Genomic DNA, 24,763 nt, shown 5'->3' with positions numbered 1-24,763 from the left:
GCTCAAACTCACGACCCCGAGATGAAGACCAGACCTGAGATCAGGAGTCACTCACTTCTCGGACCGCCCCAGGCTCAAGGCACCAGCACGATTCTTAGAGCTCCTCGCCGTCGGAGTTTATCTTGACATACGAAACTCTTAAAATAAGTCCTCCTTCCTCTAGAGATTTAAAATACCTCCTTCCTGGGAGATGACTCAGAGATGTTCAGAATTATTAGAGCTTTGACTTCTCAATGCAACTAAGCAGAAAAAAGAAGAAAAAAGGAAACAAAACCTCAAAGGCCCCCAAATGAAATCAGTCAGTCTACCTTTGCTAATAATCAGATATGAATTCTGCAAATCCAGTACCTCTAATACAAATACACAAGCTGATTTAAAAATCCGGCACATCGGATGCACAGTCACGGGATATCTACCTTTCACCTACAGTCATTCCAGCTGGCGTCCGCATGTGGCCGCCATCTGTCCCAGGTGTGGGTCTGACCGTCCAAAGGAGCACTTGGTGCAGGAAAGCACCGTGACACGTGTGCGGGATTTCAGCTGTTGGCGCAGGACTCTTCCTTTGAGCGTGAAGCTTTTCCCTCCCTTGCTCATCCGGAGAAGGCAGTGAGGTGAAGGCGGGAGTCCTCATCTGTACAAAAAGGACGTCTGTTCGATTATTAACGAGAGGACGGGTTTCTTCTTGGTTAACAGCAGAAAGGCAAGACTGTGTTCAACAGAATCACCGTTGCAAGAGGTCACACATTTTGAAGGAGAAAATCTGCAGCCTTTACAGAAAGGATTTTGTATTCGATGGCATAAAAGGACTGATAACAGCCAATTAGAGAATCAGTTTTCTTCCAGGTCTTTAGCTCCGCAGATGGAAAACGAGGGGCTGGTCCAGTTCATTTTCTTGTGCCTTTATTGTGATGGGGAGCGGCATACAGTTCCTGAGGTTTCTGCACACCCGTGTGGTAGTTCAGAGAAAAGAGTGTAATCCAGGCCTGTCCCATTGGAACTGAAGTGTAACTACCACGTCGTGTTGCTGCTTTTTTTATGCATTCTTAAATGCTGTTGCCAGAAGTCGTCCATGCATACCAGAGGAGCACAAAACCCAGAGGGGGTCAGCAAACAGGAATTCTTACTTTTAGCTCCTGAATCAGCCTGTCACCTGGAAACATCTGTCAGCCACCCGCTCCTGGGGAGGTTCTATGGTACAGACTGGGATGCATTCAGGGCACTGTGAGATCAGAGGACTTCAGTTACATTTGAAATGCAACTTAAGAACTATGAGTTTGACTTCGTCTTTGGGTGTAGAACGAACTCTAGAATACAGAGGGTCTGCTGAGGTAGTCGACCGCACACGTCACATACAGCGGGCCCAGGGGCCTGCACACCTTCCTGGAGCAGCGCTGAGCAGGTGCGAAGCAACCAAAGGCAGGGCGACCACAGATGGGGGCCGGACCGCAGGTTGGGGGACCACAGGCAGGGGGGCCACAGATGGGGGACCGCAGCCAGTAGGCAGGGGGTGAGGTGATGGACAGGTGTGTTGTACAGCCACCTGTCTGTTCTGCAGAGCCTGGTCTGCTCATCTGGGAGCCCGCACCAACCCCCTCATGGTTTCCTGCGGTCTCCTCTGACCACATGGTGATGATATACGGAAGTACTCCTTCCTTTCCCTGCAGTGCCCGCTGGTCTCCGCAGGCACAGTCCTGCAATCCTCTGGCAAACACGCTCACTCTGGGCACGGGGTTAAAATCACTACTTCCATGCCAAACCCACGGTCACTTCTGGGATGTTCTGCACCTCACTTCTCTGAGCTGGGGTCGTGCTGCATGAAATGGGCAGAATTATAACTTCCCTGAGTAAACAGTCAAATTTCTGTGATGTCTCTTAAAATGAAAGTAAGTGAAATCACATTGGAATGTATAAAATTCTAATGGGGTCCGATGTTGACGGGCAACGACAGTAACAACGTGATGACGCATCTCCCATCACGTCACCGTGTTTTCAATTCGCTAGCCCCAGAGAGTGACTTCCGGGGGTCCACGCAGCTGGCAAAGCAGCCGAGGGCCCCAGCTGGGCACGGCCCCATGGGGACTCCGCACGGGGCACCACCCTTCCCGTCCTGTTTCCTCCAGGGCATGGTCAGGTGTGGGAGTAAGAATAATCTGCACGCTCGCAGACAGAGCTCTGTGCCCCGACGCTAGCCGGAAGGAAGAACGGAGTGACTGGGGCTGAATCTGGACTGGGACCAAAATGGTGGAGCTCCACGGGGCCATTCATCCCCCCACTTCCGCCGGCCCTCAGAACCATCAGTGCCTGGACGGTCAGTATCTGCATTACGACGTTAAGTGACCTTGGTCTCTTCCTCACTCTGGGGCTTGGGAGGGAGTTCTCGGTGTCCCGGGTGATGGTGTGGGTTCCCCTAAGGCTGCCCTGTGAGCCCTGCCCCTGGCTCCTGGTACGAGGCCCCGGGGTGGCCGGATGAGGGCGTGTGAGGGATGGAGGGTCTCCTCCGCCCACTGCAGGGCGACATGGACTCAGTGTGGCGAGGACAGCTCTGTGACGGGCACATGGGATGCTGCGGGAGTGCTCCCCATGGGGGCGGCAAAGGGGATGGGGGACTCATTAACACAAAAATCAAGTTCTTATTTGGAAACTACCGGATCCCTGCTCACCATTAAAACACAACTTTTCTTTTTTTCTTTTTTTTTCTTTCATGTGGTTTGCTTGAAACATACACACTTGGGACAAGAGTCACCAGCTTTCAAAAAATCAGCTCAGGTCCGTGGCCACATGCCCATAGGCCCCAGGCCCCGAGCCCCAAGCCCCGGACCGTGCGTGACAGCAGCTCAACCCCCAGAGCTGTGGAGCATGCGGCTTCCTGGGTGTCGCTGTTCTTGGGGAGGGTGATGGTCATTCCTAATGCGCATGTGGGACTCTGCAACCTGGGGTAAAGATGGGGACGCTGGTGGCCAGTCTGCCGCCTGTGGGGTGGAGGTCAGGTTCATGGCCAGGCGGCTCTGCTTCTGACATCCCGCAGGACAACGCTCTGGGGACACCTATTTCTTTGCTCATCCACACCTCCCGTCCCTGGCATCCCGCCAGCCCATCGACGCTGTCCCGAGTGGCTTTGTTCCATTTGGCCCTGATGAGTATCCCTGACTGTCCTCCCCTCTCCGTGTGGGGCAGAGCAGGCACACGTGTGCAGTGAGGGGACCACGGTGTTCCCAACCCGACTGCTGTGCGGTTGAACTGAACCCGGCAGCAGAGACCTGGTTGGCCACGGTGAAGAGTAACGTCCAGCTGGATTGAACATCCGGATGGTGCGTCTCACACGCTGCCGCTAACGCCTACATGGTGGTGTTGGGAGAAGCTCCACGGTTTTGCTTGTGGCCGTGCGCACCAGGAACGGGAGGGGTGCCACAGAGACCACGCCTCGGTCTGGGGCTCCGTCCTCCTGCTCGAGGGTTACGGTGACTAGTCTGTGCAACAGTGGGAAGTGCAGAGACGCGGATGCGGGGGCGGAAGCTTCACGGTGGAAGAAACTTCACGGGGACAGTGGCTGCTTGCGGGGGGCGGGGCCAGAGCGCTCACGGGTGGCAGACCGCCGAACAGCACCGGGTGCGGGGCGCAGGCCCGCTTCTATGTGGGCTGTTTCCCATCAATACAGCGTGGGACTGCAAAGGTACTTCCTCTGCCCTAAAACCCCGTGACGTCCAAGGGTCAACCCTACACGCAAAGTGAGTGGCAGGGACCAGACACACCGCAGTGCGGGCACGAGAGCCATGTTTTCAAGTTCACGTTAACAGGCTACTTCCCAAATGGTTGTCCTTGTTTGTATCTTAGAAAGTAGTTAAACTCATCAGCTTCCTGTCTCCGGGCAACGGCGCAAGCTCGCACTGTTGTACCTGTACAAGCCGTCCCCCAGCCCTGAGAAACCCCTACCACCAGGAATGCGCTTAGAAGGTTTTAGTGCACAAGACATGCCCGACAGTGATTTCTGCACACGCACGCTCGTTCCCACCACTACGCTCCCGGGGGAAGGCTGCCAGCATCGCTGCCGGCCGGACGGGTCCCACCGGCTACAACAGTGGCTTTACTGAGTGGATGGAAACCACCCAAGTAAAAAACCAAAGGTCTGTTTTTTTCTAAAGCTCTTGAAAACTGATGGTCCCATATCTACTATTTGCAACTCAGACACCGAGGGTGGCCCTAACGGGCCGTGTGTGCACGGGGAAGACAGGAAGGCGGTCTTACGTTTGGAGGTCTGCCAGCGGCCTGGGTCCCAGGGGCTTGAGCAGGGGTTCTGGCCGCAGGGCCGCCGTGGGGGACGTCTTGGGGCTGGAGTCGGACTCTGCACTCTCCTCGTCGCCCATGGCTTTGATGTAGCTCCCGCTTCGCATTCTCCTGCAGGGGATCTCCTCATCCTTGGCGCCCGTGGGGTACCCTGCCCACTCGTCTTGTGGCACCTAGGGGAGAACAGACACACACATGCGTCAGGCGTCAACGAGAAGCCCGGGGCTCTTCGGGGACACAGACCGTCTGCGGTTCCGCGAAGCCACACTCCTTATGGCTGACATGACGGACGCGTGCTGGCGTTGTCACTCAATCCCAAAAGGACACTCATGTCCAATTACTGTTTTGTCCCCATCATAAAAGTGACAGTTAAACATGGGAAAGGGACAAGGTGAGAGCAACGCCGGAGGAGAAGCCGCCTGGAGTCCCAGCACCTAGAAAACAACACTGCTCCTGTTTTAGGGTTATTTCCTTTTGGCATAAAGGAAATTAAAATAGTCTTTCAGAAGACTGGGGTGGGGGGCGAGCTCCCCAGGGCAGGGAACAGGACAGCAGCAGCAGAAGGGGAGAGCAGAGGGGAAGACGGGCTGCGTCCTGGGGCTTCACCCCGGGGGTGGTGGAACTCAAGGGGTGTGGGTGTGCAGATCCTGGGCACTTGGGCCCAGGCCCCACAGGCCCCCAGGCCCCCCTCACACCGTGGGCCCCAGGCTCTGGGCCAGGCTCCCAGCCTGATGGAGACGGGGACTGCAGAGCCAGAAGCAGGTGAGCACCTGGTACTCACCCACCACACCCAGGACCTGAGCTCCTCACTCCACAGGAAGCAAGAGGCAGGGGACTAGCCCAGCGCCTGCTTCCCCTGGTGCTCCCGCTCCCTGCGGCCGGGGCTGAGTGCTCCGCAGCTCTGCACGGCCAGGGGAGGCTCTGGGGGACCCTGACCCCTTCAGGCAAAGTCACATTTACAAAAGCAAGACCATGTTGCAGGCAGCATTGGGTACAGAGAAGCTCCCCGTGTCCGTGGCACGGGTCCCATTCCACGCCCGGGCAAAGGGCCCCCATGACGTGGTCTTCCCGCTGTAGGTGACAGAGAAAGAAAAGGACAGAATCCCACATGGGAAGCTGGCACTTTCCGGTCATGAGGGGTTTGGATGCTTACGCGTTCTCTGCGGCGCACCCCGTGGGAGGCCTCCCTCCCTGCACGGGGCTGAGCGCCCCGCCAGGTTCTGCATGTCTGTGGGGGCTCTAACTTCTCTCCTGCAAACGCAGACTTGTAGCCTGGCTCTGGCAGCCGGACAACAGCCACTTGGCGGCCCAGCTCCTCCGTGGACCCGGTAAGCGCCACCTGCCAGCCAGGACACAGGTGTGGCAGGCGCCAGCGTCTAGACCTCGGGAAGCCCTGCAGTCCCCGTGGGGATGGTGTCAATGGATCCTGTCTACACTCTCCTGAGTCCACACAAGGTCCTGGGGCCCCAGCGGGAACATGCAGTGTAGCCGACCCTGACGCCACAATGAGGTATGGAAACTTCCACACCGTCATTCAGCTGTGCCCACATGGCACTGTGCGGTGAGCAGACCCACGCAGGCCGGTCCTGTGGGCTGTACAACAGCACACAGCTGGGCGGCCCCTATGGCCATGGGGAGGCTCTGGGGGACCTCTGGCAGGCATCGCTGAGCTCCTTGTGGCCTGATGTCCCATGTGGGTCTCCACGCGGGTGTAGACAGGAAAGAGGCCATGTGCATAGAGCAGGAGATCCTGTTCACAGCCTCTGGCCCTGAGACGTGGCTTCTGGGAAGGTGTCCTGAGGTGGTGAGCCGTGCTGCTGGTGCTGGTGACTCACGGTGACTGATGCGTCATTGTCACAGGGGGAACCCGGAAGGGGTCCTCGAAGAGGTAGCTTCCGTTCTCACCAAAGTCTCACAACAGGTGCTGCTCAGCCCCCGAAAATAATTGTGCAGAATACATATTTAGCCACGGAAAGAGGTTTGGGGGAGAAAGCAATTTTTAACGTACCGTCTGCACTCCGTTTTCTATACTCTAAAAATAGACATGCTTGCAGGATGCACGGGAACACAGCGGGGAGGGTGTGGGGCAGGGCCAGCGCTGGACGGGTGACGATGGGCTCCCCGGTCCGGTCCCCTCACGCGCCCCTTTCCTGAAGTTTCCATCTGGAGCCTACAGCACTATTGTGGCAGATGATAAACTTATTTTTAATTTAGGAAAAGTCAGTTCTCAGTGACAACACCTCTCAGTGGAGGAGACACAAAATACTTGTGACTTAATGGAGGTGAAAGACACAAGTGCAGAGGGAAAAGCGAGGGGTCAGGGGAATCTGTGGCCAGAGAGGGCGTCTGGAGAGGCTTCCCGGAGGCAGGGCCCTGGGTTCTGACTCACTTACACTGCACCACAGGCAGGCACAGCAGCACAGGCTCCCAGTCCCCGTGCTGCCGAGGAGGGGCCCTTCTGGTGACATCTCCAGGGAGGAGCTGGGGACAGAGGGGAGAAGGGCTGTAGGTCACAGAGACACACTCCTGTGGGCAGCTTTAGGAAATATCTGTGAATTAACAGTGTTTCCATTAAAAACAAAAAAACAAAAAATAAAAAACCTACAGAGGTTCCTCTCCCCAGCAGCAGGTGAATTAACTAACCAATGAGACCAGTTTGTATTTTTGCTGTTACTGATTTAAGAAGCCAATTCTCAGTCTCCAACGGAAGAAATTTCAATAGCGAGAGAGTGCGAGCCAGAGTCAAGTGCGGGACATGACCACCGAACCCAAAGCCTGTGCCTCCAGCCCAGCAAGCGAACGGAGGAGCCACACTGAGAAGCCTCGAGGCTCCCCCGTGGGTCTTCTTGGGGCGTCGCTGCACCAACACCCTGCAGCGCCGACGCTCCATCCCCGGCGTCATGACGTGGCTCGGGTTTCCGGTGGGCCAGTACGCAGACGACTTTCTCTTAAGAAGAGCCACCGGCCTCTGCAAATCCAGTGACCATCGATGCCCCTAATTACCTCCCTGCGTATCGTGATGACGGACATCTGTAATTTCCAAGTGCGTGTCTTCCCAGGGTTGACTTTGGTGCCTGTTTTGGTGCATCCCGTTTCTTGCTGCAAGGATACGTCAACGCGGCGTGTTCGAGTGCGCTCCCTCTCTCTCCAGCAGCAAGGCACAGGCGGACGAGACCGGCTCCTGCGATAACATTCTCTGTCTGGTGGGGAGATCGCGGAAGAAAAACAGCAAGCAGCACCATGCTTCCCGCAGGGAAACGTCTCCTTCCTTCGTACAACGCGTGTGTTGTTTTGAGTGCACACTGAGTGCGTGTGTCACTGGGGACGGAACTGACAGCAGGACAGCGGGGCCTCTGCACCCCGGATTTGCACAGTAAAGGACAACCGCTCTGAGAGGTTGTGGCCTCCAGATGCCATCAGGGAGATACGGGACAGCCGGGCCTGTCATACCCCTGGGAAGCAGGACCGGCATCCCAGGGGCCAGAGAAGCTAGTTTTCGGGAAAGGGCGAAGCAATCCCACCGAACGGAGAACGGGTTTGTGTCCTGTGTGATCCTGAAAGTCCGTTTTCCTGTCCGCAGCTACTGACTGGAGCCTTGACTCTTTACTCTGTTTTGTATGTAAATCAAAGGGTGTGTGAGTGTGCATGTGGATTTGCAAAGTTTTAATGAACAACAAATTTTTCAGGAATGCACCTAACTGTAAATCAAGACAAGGGAGAATTTCGGTTTGAAGTTTTACCAAGAATTTTTGTTTACCATTTCCAAAAATCCCAGCAGCAGATGAATCCAATAGCCTCTGTAACTCCCCCCATCGGACTAATCAGTAGCCCAAAATTACATGAAGCTCCAGCCAGAAACAAGCTTCCAAGTTCTTCAATTTGTACACATTTGCTATTGTGCTCATTTTTATATTAGAATTCGTGGTTTCCGTTAAAAGTTCTCTTCCTTTTACTTCTCTGTTATGTTAGGGTTTGGATGCGTAAATACACACAAGTTCAAACAGCGCGTGTAGGTGCACTCTAGAACAAAGGGATGTGATGAAATATCGCTTATAAACAAGACACTTGTTTCAATGAGCGTAGGAGCCATCGCTGTGGACAGGGAAGTTATTTCCCCCGTGTCCCGATGTGTCATTGGTGCAAGGAGTCTGGAGAGCACGTGGGAAGCTTACCATGCCCATCTCCTAGGACGTGTGCAGACCCTCGAAGGAAGGTCTCCGCTGGGCTTGCAGATGGGGAGGGTGACGAGGGCAGGACACAGGACACAGGCAGAGACCGCAGGGGACGCCGTGCTTGCTCGCCAGCCTGGGCGAGAGGATGGCTTCGCAGGATCCAAAGTCTACCTGCTTCTAAGCTTCATGCTCTTTGGTTACACCAGTGGTTCCAGCTGGGGGCTCAGGTTTCTGCAGCTGGGACATTTGGCAACATCTGGAGACAGGTGTGTGTCTCCCAAATAGGGGCACTGCTGGGGACGAGAGGGCAGAGGCCAGGGAGGCTGCTCAGCGTCCCCGTGCACAAGCTAGCCCCCCCACGAGAGAGAGCTGAGAGGCTCTGGATGCCGGCAGGCCTCCCACTGGGGTGTGCATGTCCTGACAGTCAGGACGGTGCCTATGTCGCCCCAAATCAGCCGCAGGACTCATGTCTCCTCAGCGGGGCTGCAAAATGCCTCTTTATTTAGTTCTGGGTTTTGGTTTTTCCTCTGGAACACCACTCAGCTGTCCAGGTCACTTTCCTCAGTAGGAGCTGCATCCGTTTCCCTCCCCGCTGGGGCCAGGATGGACGAAGGAGCAGAGGCACGGCCCGACCCGGAATCATGGGCTGCGCCCCGCGCCCCCTCCATCCCTCGGCAAACATCCCAGTGCAACCTGCAAACCACTGGGCCTCAGGAAACAGTCTCTCCTCCGGACCCAAGGAGTCCAATGCCCTGGGGCCTTCTCGCTCTGTCACAAGCGACCTCGGATTTCCTACTGTGAACGCCTACAAGGGCATGGTCAATTCCTTTTTTTAAGATTTTATGTTTTATTTGACAGGCAGAGATCACAAGTAGTCAGAGGCAGGCAGGGGAGGGGAGGAAGCAGGCTCCCTGCCAAGCAGAAAGCCCGACGAGGGACTTGATTCCAGGATCCAAAGGCAGAGGCTTTAACCCACTGAGCCACTCAGGCACCCCAAGGTCAACATCATTCTTAACTGTAAACCTGGGGCGACACACGATGATCACTCCTGCAAAAGCACAGGTTTTTTATATCATGATTTCTAATTTCCAAGATGCCTTTGTTACCTGATCCTGACTCCCTCCTGACTCTCAGTGCAAACAGACACCCACAAGAGCGGCCCAGGCTGGTAGATACCCAAACCCCACAGCCTCCCACAAAGACTTTATTCCAACAAACACTTCCTGAACGTTTGCCACCTGGACAGGATGATTCCAGTTTCCAAAGACGACACATTGAGGGACCCAGGGCACGGGGTCATTCTGTGGGCCTGGGATTCATGATTCCTGCCCCGGGCCAGGGGTGGGGGGCAGAGAGTAGCCAAGAGATGGCCGTGGGATGGGCTCCTTCCTGCTTTGGGTCTTGGGCCTGGGGTCTGCAGCGGGTGTGTCCAGCCAGCACTCTGGCCCCCAGGGTCCCGTCTCTATAGTGCCTCTCCCCAGATCCACCCAGCTTCCCCTGTCCCTGGCACTGGTGTGGTGAGTGTCCCATCCTTTATAGGCCCTCCAGGTAACCCCCTCATCGGGGACTCCCCAGCCTCATCAAGGACACACGGCGCAGGAGAGCGGCGAAGCGGGACACTGCCCTAGAGGTTGCTACGTGGTGAGGCAACGGGCCAGGCAGCGCACAGACACCCTGTGAAAGGCACAAGATGGGGGGATGTGGTGGGGAGGAGTGTCTTCCGCGGGGACTCGGGGACAGGAGATGCCATCAGAGCACATGTCACCGGAGACGCACCTGGCTCAGCAGGCTTTGGCAGTAAGCCAGCCAACTGCAATTTCTGTGTGGCTGAGATGCCGAGCCGTTCCCGTGGTGATGCACTGGGGGGGGGGGTTGTGGGGGCGCAGGAGGCCTGTGAGCAGGTACAGGAGTGGTCCCATGATCCCAGCAACCCCACAGCCCCAGTGCTTCTGTGGACTGGCCCCAGGTAGAGCACAGGATAGAGGGGAGCTGGGCTCAATGTCTGTCGCCCCTCGAGGCTGTGAGTTCACGTCCAAAGTGGCTTCAGAGGGATTCCAGAAAAGCTTCTGTGTCCGATATTTCACTAGAGGCTTGGAAGTGAGCCCGCTGCCTCAGAGTAACCATAATGGTAGACCATGGTCAGTCCCTGGCCCAGGTTCCCAAACCAAGGCCATCTGGAAACAAATGCCTTCCTTCTGTGCTGTGGTGGGCATGTGCTCGGGGCAGAGTGGCTGGGCCCAGGCCTCCTCCCCTGGCCACATCGCTCACGTCTCTCCCTCTTCTCCTGATGCTGACGGGCTCTCTGGGACGTTTGTCAGATTGCTGTGTTCCAGAACCCCAGCCTCCTGAGGACGCAGGGGTCGCCTGAGAACACAGGGGCCAGGGGCTCCCTGCCCCTCTGAGGCCAGGAAACACTATTCCCTTGTCCAGGGGACACTGGAGCAGCTTCTGTTCATGGCTTCCAAGCGTCCTGCACATGGTCACTGGACAGGTGGACTGGCGGTCCCCAAGCGCAGTCTCAGTGGAGCATCTGCCCAGCTGCCAGTGAGGGAGCACACACAGCAGGGACAGGTCACTGGCCACCCAGCCTGAAGCCCACGGGGTGTGCAGGTCAGAGACAGCGGCACGGACGGACCGAGGCACAGACTGGCGAGTGGTGGGCCCACCAGGCAGAAGATGAGGACAGAACCGGGGTGGAGGGTCGGAGGTGGCCATGTCCCCATGGTAACGCACACCCTCAGCCCGGGGCCGCGGTGGCCCTTTCACCGCTGAGTCGCAGGGAAGCTCACAGCCACGGCTGTTCGTCTGCCGGGGCCCCTTTCAAACACTTCGCGCAGAGATAGTAAACAAGGCCTCTCGGTAAAAGATGGTGGTCTTCCTAGACCACAGACACAACCTGTGAGTATAGGAAATCAGGAAACGTGGCATTTTCCAGAAGCCCTGTTGTCTGCGGCACATGGAAGAGTACGTAGCTCCCTGGCCACTCTGTCTGCTGATGGTGCATGCTGGGGACTGGGAGCCCCCAGCCACGCTCGGACGGCTCCACTGCACGCCTGCTGCTTCCCACGGCTTCCCGCCGTGGCAGCATGGGGCTGCTGCCTATTAGGCGCTGGGCGAGATGCTGGCTCCGAGACCACAGCGTCAGTACAGCTGGGAAAGAACCACAGGGTCACCAAGATGGACCAAAAGACAGGTAAAGACAACCGAGAGAGGAGAAAGTGGGTTGAGGGGGACCTGAGACCTGAGGAGCAATGGGGACGGTAGGTCCATGGTCAGGGGACCACGGAGCCATGCTCCTGCCTGAGAGGCAAGTGCACCTGACATCCCACAAGCCCACCCCTGCGGCCAGAGACCCCTCCCATCTTGGTGCACTGAGAGCTCCCTGAGCTCAGGGCCATCTTCAGCTCTCAAGCACATGACATTCATCTAAAGTTTGACCTGAGATGCTTTGTCGGCCAAGGGAGAAAATGGGAAAATGAGCCATTTCAGAGACTAAAATGTGTCCTAATTTTCTTTCAACCCTGTCTGCCATCTGCTCCGACCTGCTTCAACACAGGAGAATACTTCCTGCACTGTGTGGGCTGTGCACTGTGCGAACCAAAGGTGGGGTAACGAGCTGCTCTTTTGCTCGGCTCCCGGCCATCCCGTCTTCAGTGAGAAAGAAGTGAATAGAAGTTAGAAGCATTTCTTCCTCCCTTCTTGTCTTTTCAATCTAATGCTCTAAAATCCACAGACAAATTCTTCCTCTTCCCCATCTTGTGGCCATGACTAAAATCTATGTTTGTGAAATCTTAATGTTTTGCAGGTTCAATGCAGATGGCACGGGAAGACATATGCATGGGCTGAACATGGGTCTGTGATGCCCCAAGACAACTGGCCTGGGAAGACAAGAGCATCATCGGTGAGGTCATGGCCATAACTATTTGGTCCATGCCCTGTGGTGACAGTGGAGGACAGCAGGAGAGGGAACGAAGGCACGGAGCTGCATCCCTGCTCAGCTCTGCTTTTGCGCATGTGTGGGTCTGTCCACTGAGACACAACTCCTCATGGACCCCATCTGCCTCGCCACTCCCCCTGCATGTGCATCAGAACCGTCCATGTCCTGGGCTCTGGGGCTCACACTTTGCTGGGGGCAGTCCCCTGCACACCCCATGAGAGCTGTCCTCACTGTGCATGTGAACAGCGGTGCTGGGGAGGCTCTGGAAGGGAAGGGCAAGGGGAAGCCGGTCCTGCATGGGGAGCTGAGGCATAGGATGGATGCACATGCACACACAGCACAGGGGGCCCCACAGCTAGGGGGCCCAGTAGCCACCGGCAAAACACGAGTCACCTGTACCAGGATGCCAGTGTGGATGGAAACAGACTGTGGGAACACCGCTCTCCCAAAACTGGTTCCTCAACAAACAAGCCACACATGTGCACAAAATTCAAGGAAAAAGAGAAAAGAGAATAAACCAATTGATGGGCTTTTCAGAGCCTGATGAACCTGTTTCCATGGAGGCCCCTGATGGGGACCCAGGTCCAGACAAACCGTTACAAGGATGTTGTGAGGGGGCGGGTCAGGACGGCAGAGCAGTAGCGGCGGAGATGGCATCAGGTCGCAGGAGGTCAGCTAGACGGGTATCAACCCACTCCCAACCCCTACAAACCCAACGGGAGATCAAAGAGAAGAAGAGCAGCGACTCTAGGACAGAAAACCGACCCCTTCTGGAGGGCAGGACGCGCGGAGACGCGAATCCGAAGCCCCGGAGGTCGGACCGCGGGGGCTCCCGCAAGCCGCAGAGCCGCAGAGCCCAGAGCCAGAGCTTGTGGAAGTCCGCGCCACGCGGGGCCGCGCTCCTGAGGCTAAGCGGGGCTGGGGCCCTCGGGGACAGCGCGGTCGCAGCACCCGCGGGGTCACCAAGAACCGGGGTGGGAGCGGGGGAGCCGCGGCAGAGACGGAGCCGAGGAGTGAGCGCGCCGCCCGCGGTCGCCTAAAGCGTGACCCGTAGCACAGCTGAGTCCCGCGCTTCAAGCAGGGACCCCGCAAGTGTCCGAGCCGGGGAGACTCACCTTCTTCTCCGGGGGGAGCGGCCAGGCGGCGCGGCAGGGATCTCCGGGTTCGGCGACTCCAACGGGGCCGCGCGCCAGAGACAGAAACTCTCGGTCACGGGCCGGGGGAGCCCGGAGCGCGGCCAGGGACCAGGGAGACCGGAGGGACGGACGGCTCATCCCCGCGGGCGCGCTGAGGAGCGGCCCGAGCTCTCGGCGCCTCTGGCCGGAGACTGGGGGCCGCCATCTTCTCCGCGTCCTCCGGACTCTACGGAAAGCGCGCAGGGAACCAAAGCTCCGAGCGCGAACCCGAGCAGGTGACTTAGCCCCGCCCCCGGCAAGGGCGCGCACTTCCGCCTCCGGCAAAGACACGTGAGAATCCCGGCAACAGCCCCTCCCCCAGAAGATCAGCAAGAACATCCAGTCAAGACCACGCTCACTGATGAGCTGAGAACTGCAGAAGTCCAGAGACGGGGAAAACAACACATGTTATTCATGGCTTTTCCCGCCATGATCCCTTAGTCTTACAAAGGTAATTAACTTTAAAATTTTTTTTTTATTATTCTAATATTTTTACCTTTTCCTCTTTCCTCTTTTAATGTTTTTTTAAACTAGTTTAACTTAACAATACCTTTCTAAAAAATTCTTTTAAAACCTTCATTATTATAGTCACATTTTATTCTTCAGTCTATTTAACTTTATTTTTTGTATACATATAGGGTTTTATTTTTTTAAAAAAATTATGGGATACAATTGCTTCTAATAGATCAAAATATACCCTAAATCTAGCACAGGGCTTTGTTCTAGTCTGCAGCCTGAGCAAATTCTCTCCGCTTTTTTTTCTTTCTTCTTTTTCCAACCAACTTATCTTATCAATTTATTTTTTAGAATTTTTTAAAATTTTCATATTCACAGTCATATTCCATCCCTTTATCATGTTTATCCTTATTTTTGTGTGTGTATATATATATATATATATATGTTTTTCTTTCTTTAAAATTTAGGGAGGTAATTTCTTCTAAGAGACCAAACTACACCCAAAATCAAATGGGTGGCTCTGTTCTATTCACTAGTCTAATATATATATGCATATATTTTTTAATTTTTTAAAATTTCATTTTACCCTCTTTCTTCTCCCCCCAATTTGGGGTCTCTTCTGATTTGGTTAGCGTACATTTTTCTGGAGTCTTTGCCACCCTTTTAGTATTTTATTCTCTCATTCATATATTCTTATCTGGGTAAAATGACAAGACAGAAAAACTCACCACAAAAAAAGAACAAGAGGCAGTACTGAAGGCTAGGGACCTAATCAGTGTGGACATTGGTAATAAGTGAGATCTAGAGTTCACAAGAATGATTCTCAAGATGCTAGCTGGGCTCGAAAAAGGCATGGAAGATATTAGAGAAACCCTGTCTGGAGAAATAAAAACCCTTTCTGGAGAAATAAAAGAACTAAAATCTAACCAAGCTGAAATCAAGCTATTAATGAGGTGCAATAAAAAATGGAGGCTCTCACTGCTAGGATAAATGGGGCAGAAGAGAGAATTAGCGATATAGAAGACAAAATGACAGAGAATAAAGAAACTGAGCAAAAGAGAGACAAACAGCTACTGGACCACGAGGGGAAAATTCGAGAGTTAAGTGATATCATAAGACGAAACAACATTAGAATAATTGGGATTCCAGAAGAAGAAGAAAGAGAGGAGCAGAATGTATATTGGAGTGAATTATAGTAGAGAATTTCCCAAATATGGCAAAGGGAACAGGCATCAAAATCCAGGAGGCACAGAGAACCCGCCTCAAAATGAAGAAGAATAGGACCACAGCCTGTCATCTAATAGTAAAACTTCTAAGTCTTAGTGACAAAGAGAAAATCCTGAAAGCAGCTCAGAACACGAAGTCTGTGACTTACAATGGTAGAAATATTAGTTTGGCAGCTGACTTATCCACAGAGACTTGGCAGGCTAGAAAGAACCGGCATGACATTTTCAGAGCACTAAATGAGAAAAACATGCATCCAAGAATACTATATCCAGCGAGGCTATCACTGAAAATAGAAGGAGAGATAAAAAAAAGCTTCCAGGACAAACAAAAACTAAAAGAATTTTCAAACACCAAACCAGACTTACAGGAAATATTGAAAGGGGTCTTCTAAGCAAAGAGAGAGCCTAAAAGTACTACACCAGAAAGGAACAAAGACAATATACAGTAACAGTCACCTTACAGGCAATAAAATGGCACTAAATTCATACCTTTCAATAGTTACCCTGAATGTAAATGGGCTAAATGCCCCAATCAAAAGACACAGGTTATCAGAATGGATAAAAAAACAAAACCCATTCATATTCTGTCTACAGGAAACTCATTTCAGACCCAAAGACACCTCCAGAATTAAAGTAAGGGGGTGGAAAACAATTTGCCATGCTAATAGACATCAAAAGAAAACTGGGGTCACAATCCTTATATCAGATCAATTAGATTTTAAGCCAAAGACTATAATAAGAGATGAGGAAGGACATTATATCATACTCAAAGGGTCGGTCCAACAAGAAGATCTAACAACTTTAAATATCTATGCCCCTAACATGGGAGCAGCCAATATATAAACCAATTAAAAACAAAACCAATGGGGCGCCTGGGTGGCTCAATGGGGTAAAGCCTCTGCCTTTGGCTCAGGTCATGATCTCTGGGTCCCAAGATCAAGCCCCACATAGGGCTCTCTGCTCAGCATGGAGCCTGCTTCCCCCTCTCTCTCTGCCTGCCTCTGCCTACTTGTGATCTCTATCTGTCAAGTAAATTAATAAAATCTTAAAAAAAATCAAAGAAACACATTAACAATAATACAGTAATAGTAGGGGACTTTAACACCCCCCTCACTGCAATGGGCAGATCATCCAGGGAAAAGATCAACAAGGAAATAAAGGCTTTAAATGACACACTGGATCAGAGGGACATCACAGATATATTCAGAACCTTCCATTCCAAAACAACAGAATATACATTCCTCTCTGGTGCATATGGAACATTCTCTAGAACAGAGCACATCCTCAGTCACAAATCAGGTCTCAACTGGTACCAAAAGATGGGATCATTCCCTGCATATTTTCAGACCACAATGTTCTAAAGCTAGAACTCAATCACAAGAGGAAAGTTGGGAAGAACTCAAATACAGGGAGGCTAAAAAGCATCCTACTAAAGAATGAATGGGTCAACCAGGAAATTAAAGAGGAATTGAAAAAATTCATGGAAACAGATGAAAATGAAAACACAACAGTTCAAAATCTGTGGAACACCGCAAAGGCAGTACTAAGAGGAAAGTATATAGTGATGCAAGCCTTTCTCAAGAAACAAGAATGGTCTCAATTACACGACCTAACCCTGCACCTAAAGGAGCTGGAGAAAGCAGCAAAGAAAGCCTAAACCCAGTAGGAGAAGGGAAATCATAAAGATCAGAGCAGAAATCAATGAAATAAAAACCAAAAAATGTAGAACAAATCAATGAAACTAGGAGCTGGTTCTTTGAAGGAATTAATTAATAGGATTGATAACCCCCTGGCCAGACTTATCAAAAGAAAAGAGAAAGGATCTAAGTTTATAAAATCATGAATGAAAGAGGAGAGATCACAACCAACACCAAAGAAATACAAGCAATTGTAAGAACATATTATGAGCAACTTTATGCCAGCAATTCTGACAATCTGGAAGAAATGGATGCATCTAGAGACATATAAACTACCAAAACTGAATCAGGAAGAAACAGAAAATCTGAACAGACCCATAACCAGTAAAGAGGTTGAAGCAGTCATCAAAAATCTCCCAACAAACAAGAGCCCAGGGCCAGAAGGCTTCCCAAACATTTAAAAAAATAACTAATACCTATTCTCCTGAAACTGTTCCAAAAAACAGAAGTGGAAGGAAAACTTCCAAACTCATTTTATGAGGTCAGCATTACCTTGATCCCAAAACCAGACAAAGACCCCACCAAAAAGGAGAATTACAGACCAATATCCTTGAAGAACATGGATGCAAAAATTCTCACCAAAATACTAGCCAATAGGATCCAACAGTACATTAAAAGGATTATTCACCATGACCAAGTGGAATTATTCCAGGGTTGCAAGGATGGTTCAACACCTGCAAATCAATCCATGTGATACAATACATTAATAAAAAAAGAACAAGAATCATATGATACTCTCAACAGATGCTGAAAAAGCATTTGACAAAGCACAGCATCCTTTCTTGATCAATACTCTTCAAAGTGTAGGGATAGAGGGTACATACCTCAATATCATCAAAGCCATCTATGAAAAACCCACACCGAATATCATTCTCAATGGGGAAAAACTGACAGCTTTTCCCCTAAGATCAGGAATATGCCAGGGATTTCCACTATCACCCCCACTATTCAACATAGTACTAAAAGTCCTAGTCTAAGCAATCAGACAACAAAAAGAAATTAAAGGCATCCAAATTGGCAAAGAAGTAGTCAAACTCTCACTCTTGGCAGATGATAGGATACTTTATGTGAAAAACCCAAAAGACTCCACTCCTAATCTGCTAGAACTTGTAGAGGAATTCATTAAAGTGTCAGGATATAAAATCAATTACATTTCTATACACCAACAGTAAAACAGAAGAAAGAAAATTAAGGAGTCAAGCCCATTTCCAATTGTATCCAAAGCCATAAGATACCTAGGAATAAACCTAACCAAGGAGGCAAAGAATCTGTACTTAGAAAACTATAAAGTACTCATGAAAGAAATTGAGGAAGACACAACGAAATGGAAAAACGTTCCATGCTCATGGATTAGAAGAACAAATATTGTGAAAATGTCTATGCTACCTAAAGCAATCTAAACATTTAATGCAATCCCTATCAAATACCATCAACTTTTTTCAAAGAAATGGAACAAATAATCCTTAAACTTATATGGAACCAGAAAAGACCTTGAATAGCCAGAGGAATGTTGAAAAAGAAAGCCAAAGTTGGCGGCATCACAATTCCAGACTTCAAGCTCTATTACAAAGCTGTCATCAAAGATTAGTTGACCATAGAGTTGAGGGTCTATTTCTGGGCTCTCTATTCTATTCCATTGGTCTATGTGTCTGTTTTTGTGCCAGTACCATGCTGTCTTGATGATGACAGCTTTGTAATAAAGCTTGAAGTCCGGAATTGTGATGCCACCAACTTTGGCTTTGTTTTTCAATATCCCTTTGGCTATTCGAGGTCTTTTCTGGTTCCATATAAATTTTAAAATTATTTGTTCCATTTCTTTGAAGAAGATGGATGGTACTTTGATAGGAATTGCATTAAATGTGTAGATTGCTCTAGGTAACATAGACATTTTCACAATATTTATTCTTCCAATCCAGGAGCATGGAACATTTTTCCATTTCTTTGTGTCTTCCTCAATTTCTTTCATGAGTACTTTATAGTTTTCTGAGTATAGATTCTTAGCCTCTTTGGTTAGGTTTATTCCTAGGTATCTTATGGTTTGGGGTGCAATTGTAAATGGGATTGACTCCTTAATTTCTCTTTCTTCTGTCTTGTTGTTGGTGTAGAGAAATGCAACTGATTTCTGTGCATTGATCTTATATCCTGACACTTTACTGAATTCCTGTATAAGTTCTAGCAGTTTTGGAGTGGAGTCTTTTGGGTTTTCCACATAGAGTATCATATCATCCGCGAAGAGTGATAATTTGACTTCTTCTTTGCCGATTTGGATGCCTTTAATTTCCTTTTGTTGTCTGATTGCTGAGGCTAGGACTTCTAGTACTATGTTGAATAGCAGTGGTGATAATGGACATCCCTGCCGTGTTCCTGACCTTAGTGGAAAAGCTTTCAGTTTTTCTCCATTGAGAATGATATTTGCAGTGGGTTTTTCATAGATGGCTTTGATGATATTGAGGTATGTGCCCTCTATCCCTACACTTTGAAGGGTTTTGATCAGGAAGGGATGCTGTACTTTGTCAAATGCTTTTTCAGCATCTATTGAGAGTATCATATGGTTCTTGTTCTTTCTTTTATTGATGTGTTGTATCACATTGACTGATTTGCGGATGTTGAACCAACCTTGCAGCCCTGGGATAAATCCCACTTGGTCGTGGTGAATAATCCTTTTAATGTACTGTTGAATCCTATTGGCTAGTATTTTGGTGAGAATTTTCGCATCTGTGTTCATCAAGGATATTGGTCTATAGCTCTCTTTTTTGATGGGATCCTTGTCTGGTTTGGGGATCAAGGTGATGCTGGCCTCATAAAATGAGTTTGGGAGTTTTCCTTCCATTTCTATTTTTTGGAACAGTTTCAGGAGAATAGGAATTAGTTCTTCTTTAAATGTTTGGTAGAATTCCCCCGGGAAGCCATCTGGCCCTGGGCTTTTGTTTGTTTGGAGATTTTTAATGACTGTTTCAATCTCCTTACTGGTTATGGGTCTGTTCAGGCTTTCTATTTCTTCCTGGTTCAATTTTGGTAGTTTATATGTTTCTAGGAATGCATCCATTTCTTCCAGATTGTCAAATTTGTTGGCGTAGAGTTGCTCATAGTATGTTCTTATAATAGTTTGTATTTCTTTGGTGTTAGTTGTGATCTCTCCTCTTTCATTCATGATTTTATTTATTTGGGCCCTTTCTCTTTTCTTTTTGATAAGTCTGGCCAAGGGTTTATCAATTTTATTAATTCTTTCAAAGAACCAGCTCCTAGTTTGGTTGATTTGTTCTATTGTTTTTTTGGTTTCTATTTCATTGATTTCTGCTCTGATCTTTATGATTTCTCTTCTCCTGCTGGGCTTAGGGTTTCTTTCTTGTTCTTTCTCCAGCTCCTTTAGGTGTAGGGTTAGGTTGTGTACCTGAGACCTTTCTTGTTTCTTGAGAAAAGCTTGTACCGCTATATATTTTCCTCTCAGGACTGCCTTTGTTGTGTCCCACAGATTTTGAACCGTTGTATTTTCATTATCATTTGTTTCCATGATTTTTTTCAATTCTTCTTTAATTTCCCGGTTGACCCATTCATTCTTTAGAAGGATGCTGTTTAGTCTCCATGTATTTGTGTTCTTTCCAAACTTCCTCTTGTGGTTGAGTTCTAGCTTCAGAGCATTGTGGTCTGAAAATATGCAGGGAATGATCCCAATCTTTTGATACCGGTTGAGTCCTGATTTAGGACCGAGGATGTGATCTATTCTGGAGAATGTTCCATGTGCACTAGAGAAGAATGTGTATTCTGTTGCTTTGGGATGAAATGTTCTGAATATATCTGTGATGTCCATCTCATCCAGTGTATCATTTAAGGCCTTTATTTCCCTGTTGATCTTTTGCTTGGATGATCTGTCCATTTCAGTGAGGGGAGTGTTAAAGTCCCCTACTATTATTGTATTATTGTTGATGTGTTTCTTTGATTTTGTTATTAATTGGTTTATATAGTTGCCTGCGCCCACGTTGGGGGCATAGATATTTAAAATTGTTAGATCTTCTTGTTGGACAGACCCTTTGAGTATGATATAGTGTCCTTCCTCATCTCTTATTATAGTCTTTGGCTTAAAATCTAATTGATCTGATATAAGGATTGCCACTCCTGCTTTTTTCTGATGTCCATTAGCATGGTAAATTCTTTTCCACCCCCTCACTTTAAGTCTGGAGGTGTCTTCGGGTTTAAAATGAGTCAACTAATCTTCGACAAAGCAGGAAAGAATGTCCAATGGAAAAAAGACAGCCTCTTCAATAAATGGTGTTGGGAAAATTGGACAGCCACGTGCAGAAAAATGAAATTGGACCATTTCCTTACACCACACACAAAAATAGATTCAAAATGGATTAAGGACCTCAATGTGAGAAAGGAATCCATCAAAATCCTTGAGGAGAACACAGGCAGCAACCTCTTCGACCTCAGCCGCAGCAACATCTTCCTAGGAACATCGCCAAAGGCAAGGGAAGCAAGGGCAAAAATGAACTTTTGGGATTTCATCAAAATCAAAAGCTTTTGCACAGCAAAGGAAACAGTTAACAAAACCAAAAGACAACTGACAGAATGGGAGAAGATATTTGCAAACGACATATCAGATAAAGGACTAGTGTCCAAAATCTATAAAGAACTTAACAAACTCAACACCCAAAGAACAAATAATCCAATCAAGAAATGGGCAGAGGACATGAACAGACGTTTCTGCAAAGAAGACATCCAGATGGCCAACAGACACATGAAAAAGTGCTCCATATCACTCGGCATCAGGGAAATACAAATCAAAACCACAATGAGATATCACCTCACACCAGTCAGAATGGCTAAAATCAACAAGTCAGGAAATGACAGATGCTGGCGAGGATGCGGAGAAAGGGGAACCCTCCTACACTGTTGGTGGGAATGCAAGCTGGTGCAACCACTCTGGAAAACAGCATGGAGGTTCCTCAAAATGTTGAAAATAGAACTGCCCTATGACCCAGCAATTGCACTACTGGGAATTTACCCTAAAGATACAAACGTAGTGATCCAAAGGGGCACGTGCACCCGAATGTTTATAGCAGCAATGTCCACAATAGCCAAACTATGGAAAGAACCTAGATGTCCATCAACAGATGAATGGATCAAGAAGATGTGGTATATATACACAATGGAATACTATGCAGCCATCAAAAGAAACGAAATCTTGCCATTTGCGACAACATGGATGGAACTAGAGCGTATCATGCTTAGCGAAATAAGTCAAGCGGAGAAAGACAACTATCATATGATCTCCCTGATATGAGGGAGTGGTGATGCAACATGGGGGCTTAAGTGGGTAGGAGAAGAATCCATGAAACAAGATGGGATAGGGAGGGAGAGAAACCATAAGTGACTCTTAATCTCACGAAACAAACTGTGGGTTGCTGGGGGGAGGGGGGTTGGGAGAAGGGGGTTAGGGTTATGGACATTGGGGAGGGTATGTGCTTTTGGGTGAATTGGAAGGGGAGATGAACCATGAGAGACTATGGACTCTGAAAAACAATCTGAGGGGTTTGAAGTGGCGGGGGGGTGGGAAGTTGGGGTACCAGGTGGTGGGTATTATAGAGGGCACAGCTTGCATGGAGCACTGGGTGTGGTGAAAAAATAATGAATACTGTTTTTCTGAAAATAAATAAATTGGAAAAAAAAAAAAAAAAAAAAAAAAAAAACAAAGCTGTCATCACCAAGACAGTATGGTACTGGCCCAAAACCAGACACACAAATAAATGGAATAGAATAGAAAGCCCAGAAAGAGACCCTCAACTCTATGGTCAATTAATCTTTGCGAAAGCAGGAAAGAATGTCCAATGGAAAAAAGACAGACTCTTCAACAAATGGTGTTGGGAAAACTGGACAGCCACATGCAGAAGAAGGACACTGGACCATTTCCTTACACCACACAAAAAATAGACTCAAAATGGATGAAGGACCTCAATGTGAGAAAGGAATCCATCAAAATCCTTGAGGAGAATACAGGCAGCAACCTCTTCGACCTCAGCCGCAGCAATTTCTTCTTAGGAACATTGCCAAAGGCAAGGGAAGCAAGGGCAAAAATGAACTATTGGGACTTCATCAAGATCAAAAGCTTTTGCACAGCAAAGGAAACAGTCAACAAAACCAAAAGACAACTGACAGAATGGGAGAAGATATTTGCAAATGACATATCAGATAAAGGGCTAGTATCCAAAGTCTATAAGGAACTTTTCAAACTCAACACCCAAAGAATAAATAATCCAATCAAGAAATGGGTAGAAGACATGAACAGACATTTCTGCAAAGAAGACATCCAGACGGCCAACAGACACATGAAAAAGTGCTCCACATCACTCATGATCAGGGAAATACAAATCAAAACCACATGAGATCCCACCTCACACCAGTCAGAAGGGCTAAAATTAACAAGTCAGGAAACCACAGATGTTGGCGAGGATGCGGAGAAAGGGGAACCCTCCTACACTGTTGGTGGGAATGCAAGCTGGTGCAACCACTCTGGAAAACAGCATGGAGGTTCTTCAAAAAGTTGAAAATAGAGCTACCCTATGACCCAGCAATCACACTACTGGGTATTTACCCTAAAGATACAAATGTAGTGAAGAGGAACATGCACCCCAATGTTCATGCAACAATATCCGCAAGAGCCAAACTGTGGAAAGAACCTAGATGTCCATCAACAGATGAATGGATAAAGAAGATGTGGTGTGTGTGTGTGTGTGTGCGTGTGTATACACATACATATAGGAATACTATATGTATTCAAAAGAAATGAAATCTTGCCATTTTCCATGATGTGGATAGAACTACAGAGTATTATGCTGAGTGAAATAAATCAATCAGAGAAAGACAACTATTATATGATCTCCCTGATACAAGGAAGTAGAGATGCATCATGGGGGGTTTCGGAGGTAGGAAAAGAATAAATGAAACAAGATGGGATCAGGAGGGAGAAAAACCATAAGAGACTCTTGATCTCACAAAACAAACTGAGGGTTGCTGGGGGTGGGGTGGAGGGAGAGGGTGGCTGGGCGAAGGACATTGGGGAGGGTATGTGCTATGGTGAGTGCTGTGAAGTGTGTAAGGCTGATGATTCACAGACATGTACCCCTGGGGCTAATAATACATTATATGTTAACTTAAAAAGTTTAAAAAAAAAAAAGATGTCGTGAGAAGTCGGGAAAGTGGAATGTTGACTGAATCCGTGAAAGCCCTACAGGGTTGTGATGATTAGTGTCCGAGGCAGGGAGCACAGTGACGTTTTAAGGCCAAGAGTCCAATGGGGGTCTTTGAGAGGTAAACACAAACCAGCTTACTTGGAGGCTGGATTTCTCCCCACCTAAGTCACAGGGGATGGGGGTGAGGCATGGAGGCGACCAGACCGGCCTGGAACCGAGCCTCCCTGAATGCATGCTGAGCGTGTGTGGTCATTCTAGTATACATTTCCCTTTGTAAGGGCTGATATCCTCCATGACTAAAAGGAATTCAGAACAGAGGCTGGAGGACAGAGACCGCGTGTGTGGTCATGGGAAGAACAGGCAGGAGAAGCACCAGGATGTGTGGCCGCATGGGGGCGTGTGCTAGGAGCCACATCCTGGAAAGGGGCAGGTTCTGCAGGCAGCCACCCAGGGGCCCAACATGGCAGTGGGAGCTTCCTCGAGCAGGGTCTGGGCACAAGCAGTGGGCAGCAGTGGAGTGTGCTTCTCCAGGCAGGACCTGAGTGCACCCCAAGTCTGTCTAATTCCTCTAGATGGGGGCAGGTAGACATTTTATATTTGTGCAGGGTTGGGGCTCACTGACCACAAGCAAC

General features: G+C 49.3%; 1 protein-coding gene across 1 annotated transcript in view; it reads right to left on the bottom strand.

Moving 5' to 3' along the window:
* The window catches only part of DLGAP2 (DLG associated protein 2), a 171,204-nt gene that overhangs the window by 93,808 nt on the left and 52,633 nt on the right, over positions 1-24,763 (bottom strand). Inside the window, exon 3 of the mRNA XM_044225741.1 lies at positions 4,243-4,454. Coding sequence (XP_044081676.1) covers positions 4,243-4,454 — 212 coding nt within the window. The remainder of the gene's footprint in view (positions 1-4,242; positions 4,455-24,763) is intronic.

Source organism: Neovison vison, chromosome 11 (assembly GCF_020171115.1).
Source record: "Neovison vison isolate M4711 chromosome 11, ASM_NN_V1, whole genome shotgun sequence".
NCBI lineage: Eukaryota > Metazoa > Chordata > Mammalia > Carnivora > Mustelidae > Neogale > Neogale vison.
Note: the sequence above shows the minus strand (reverse complement) of the source record. Positions and strands in the feature narration are given on the sequence as shown.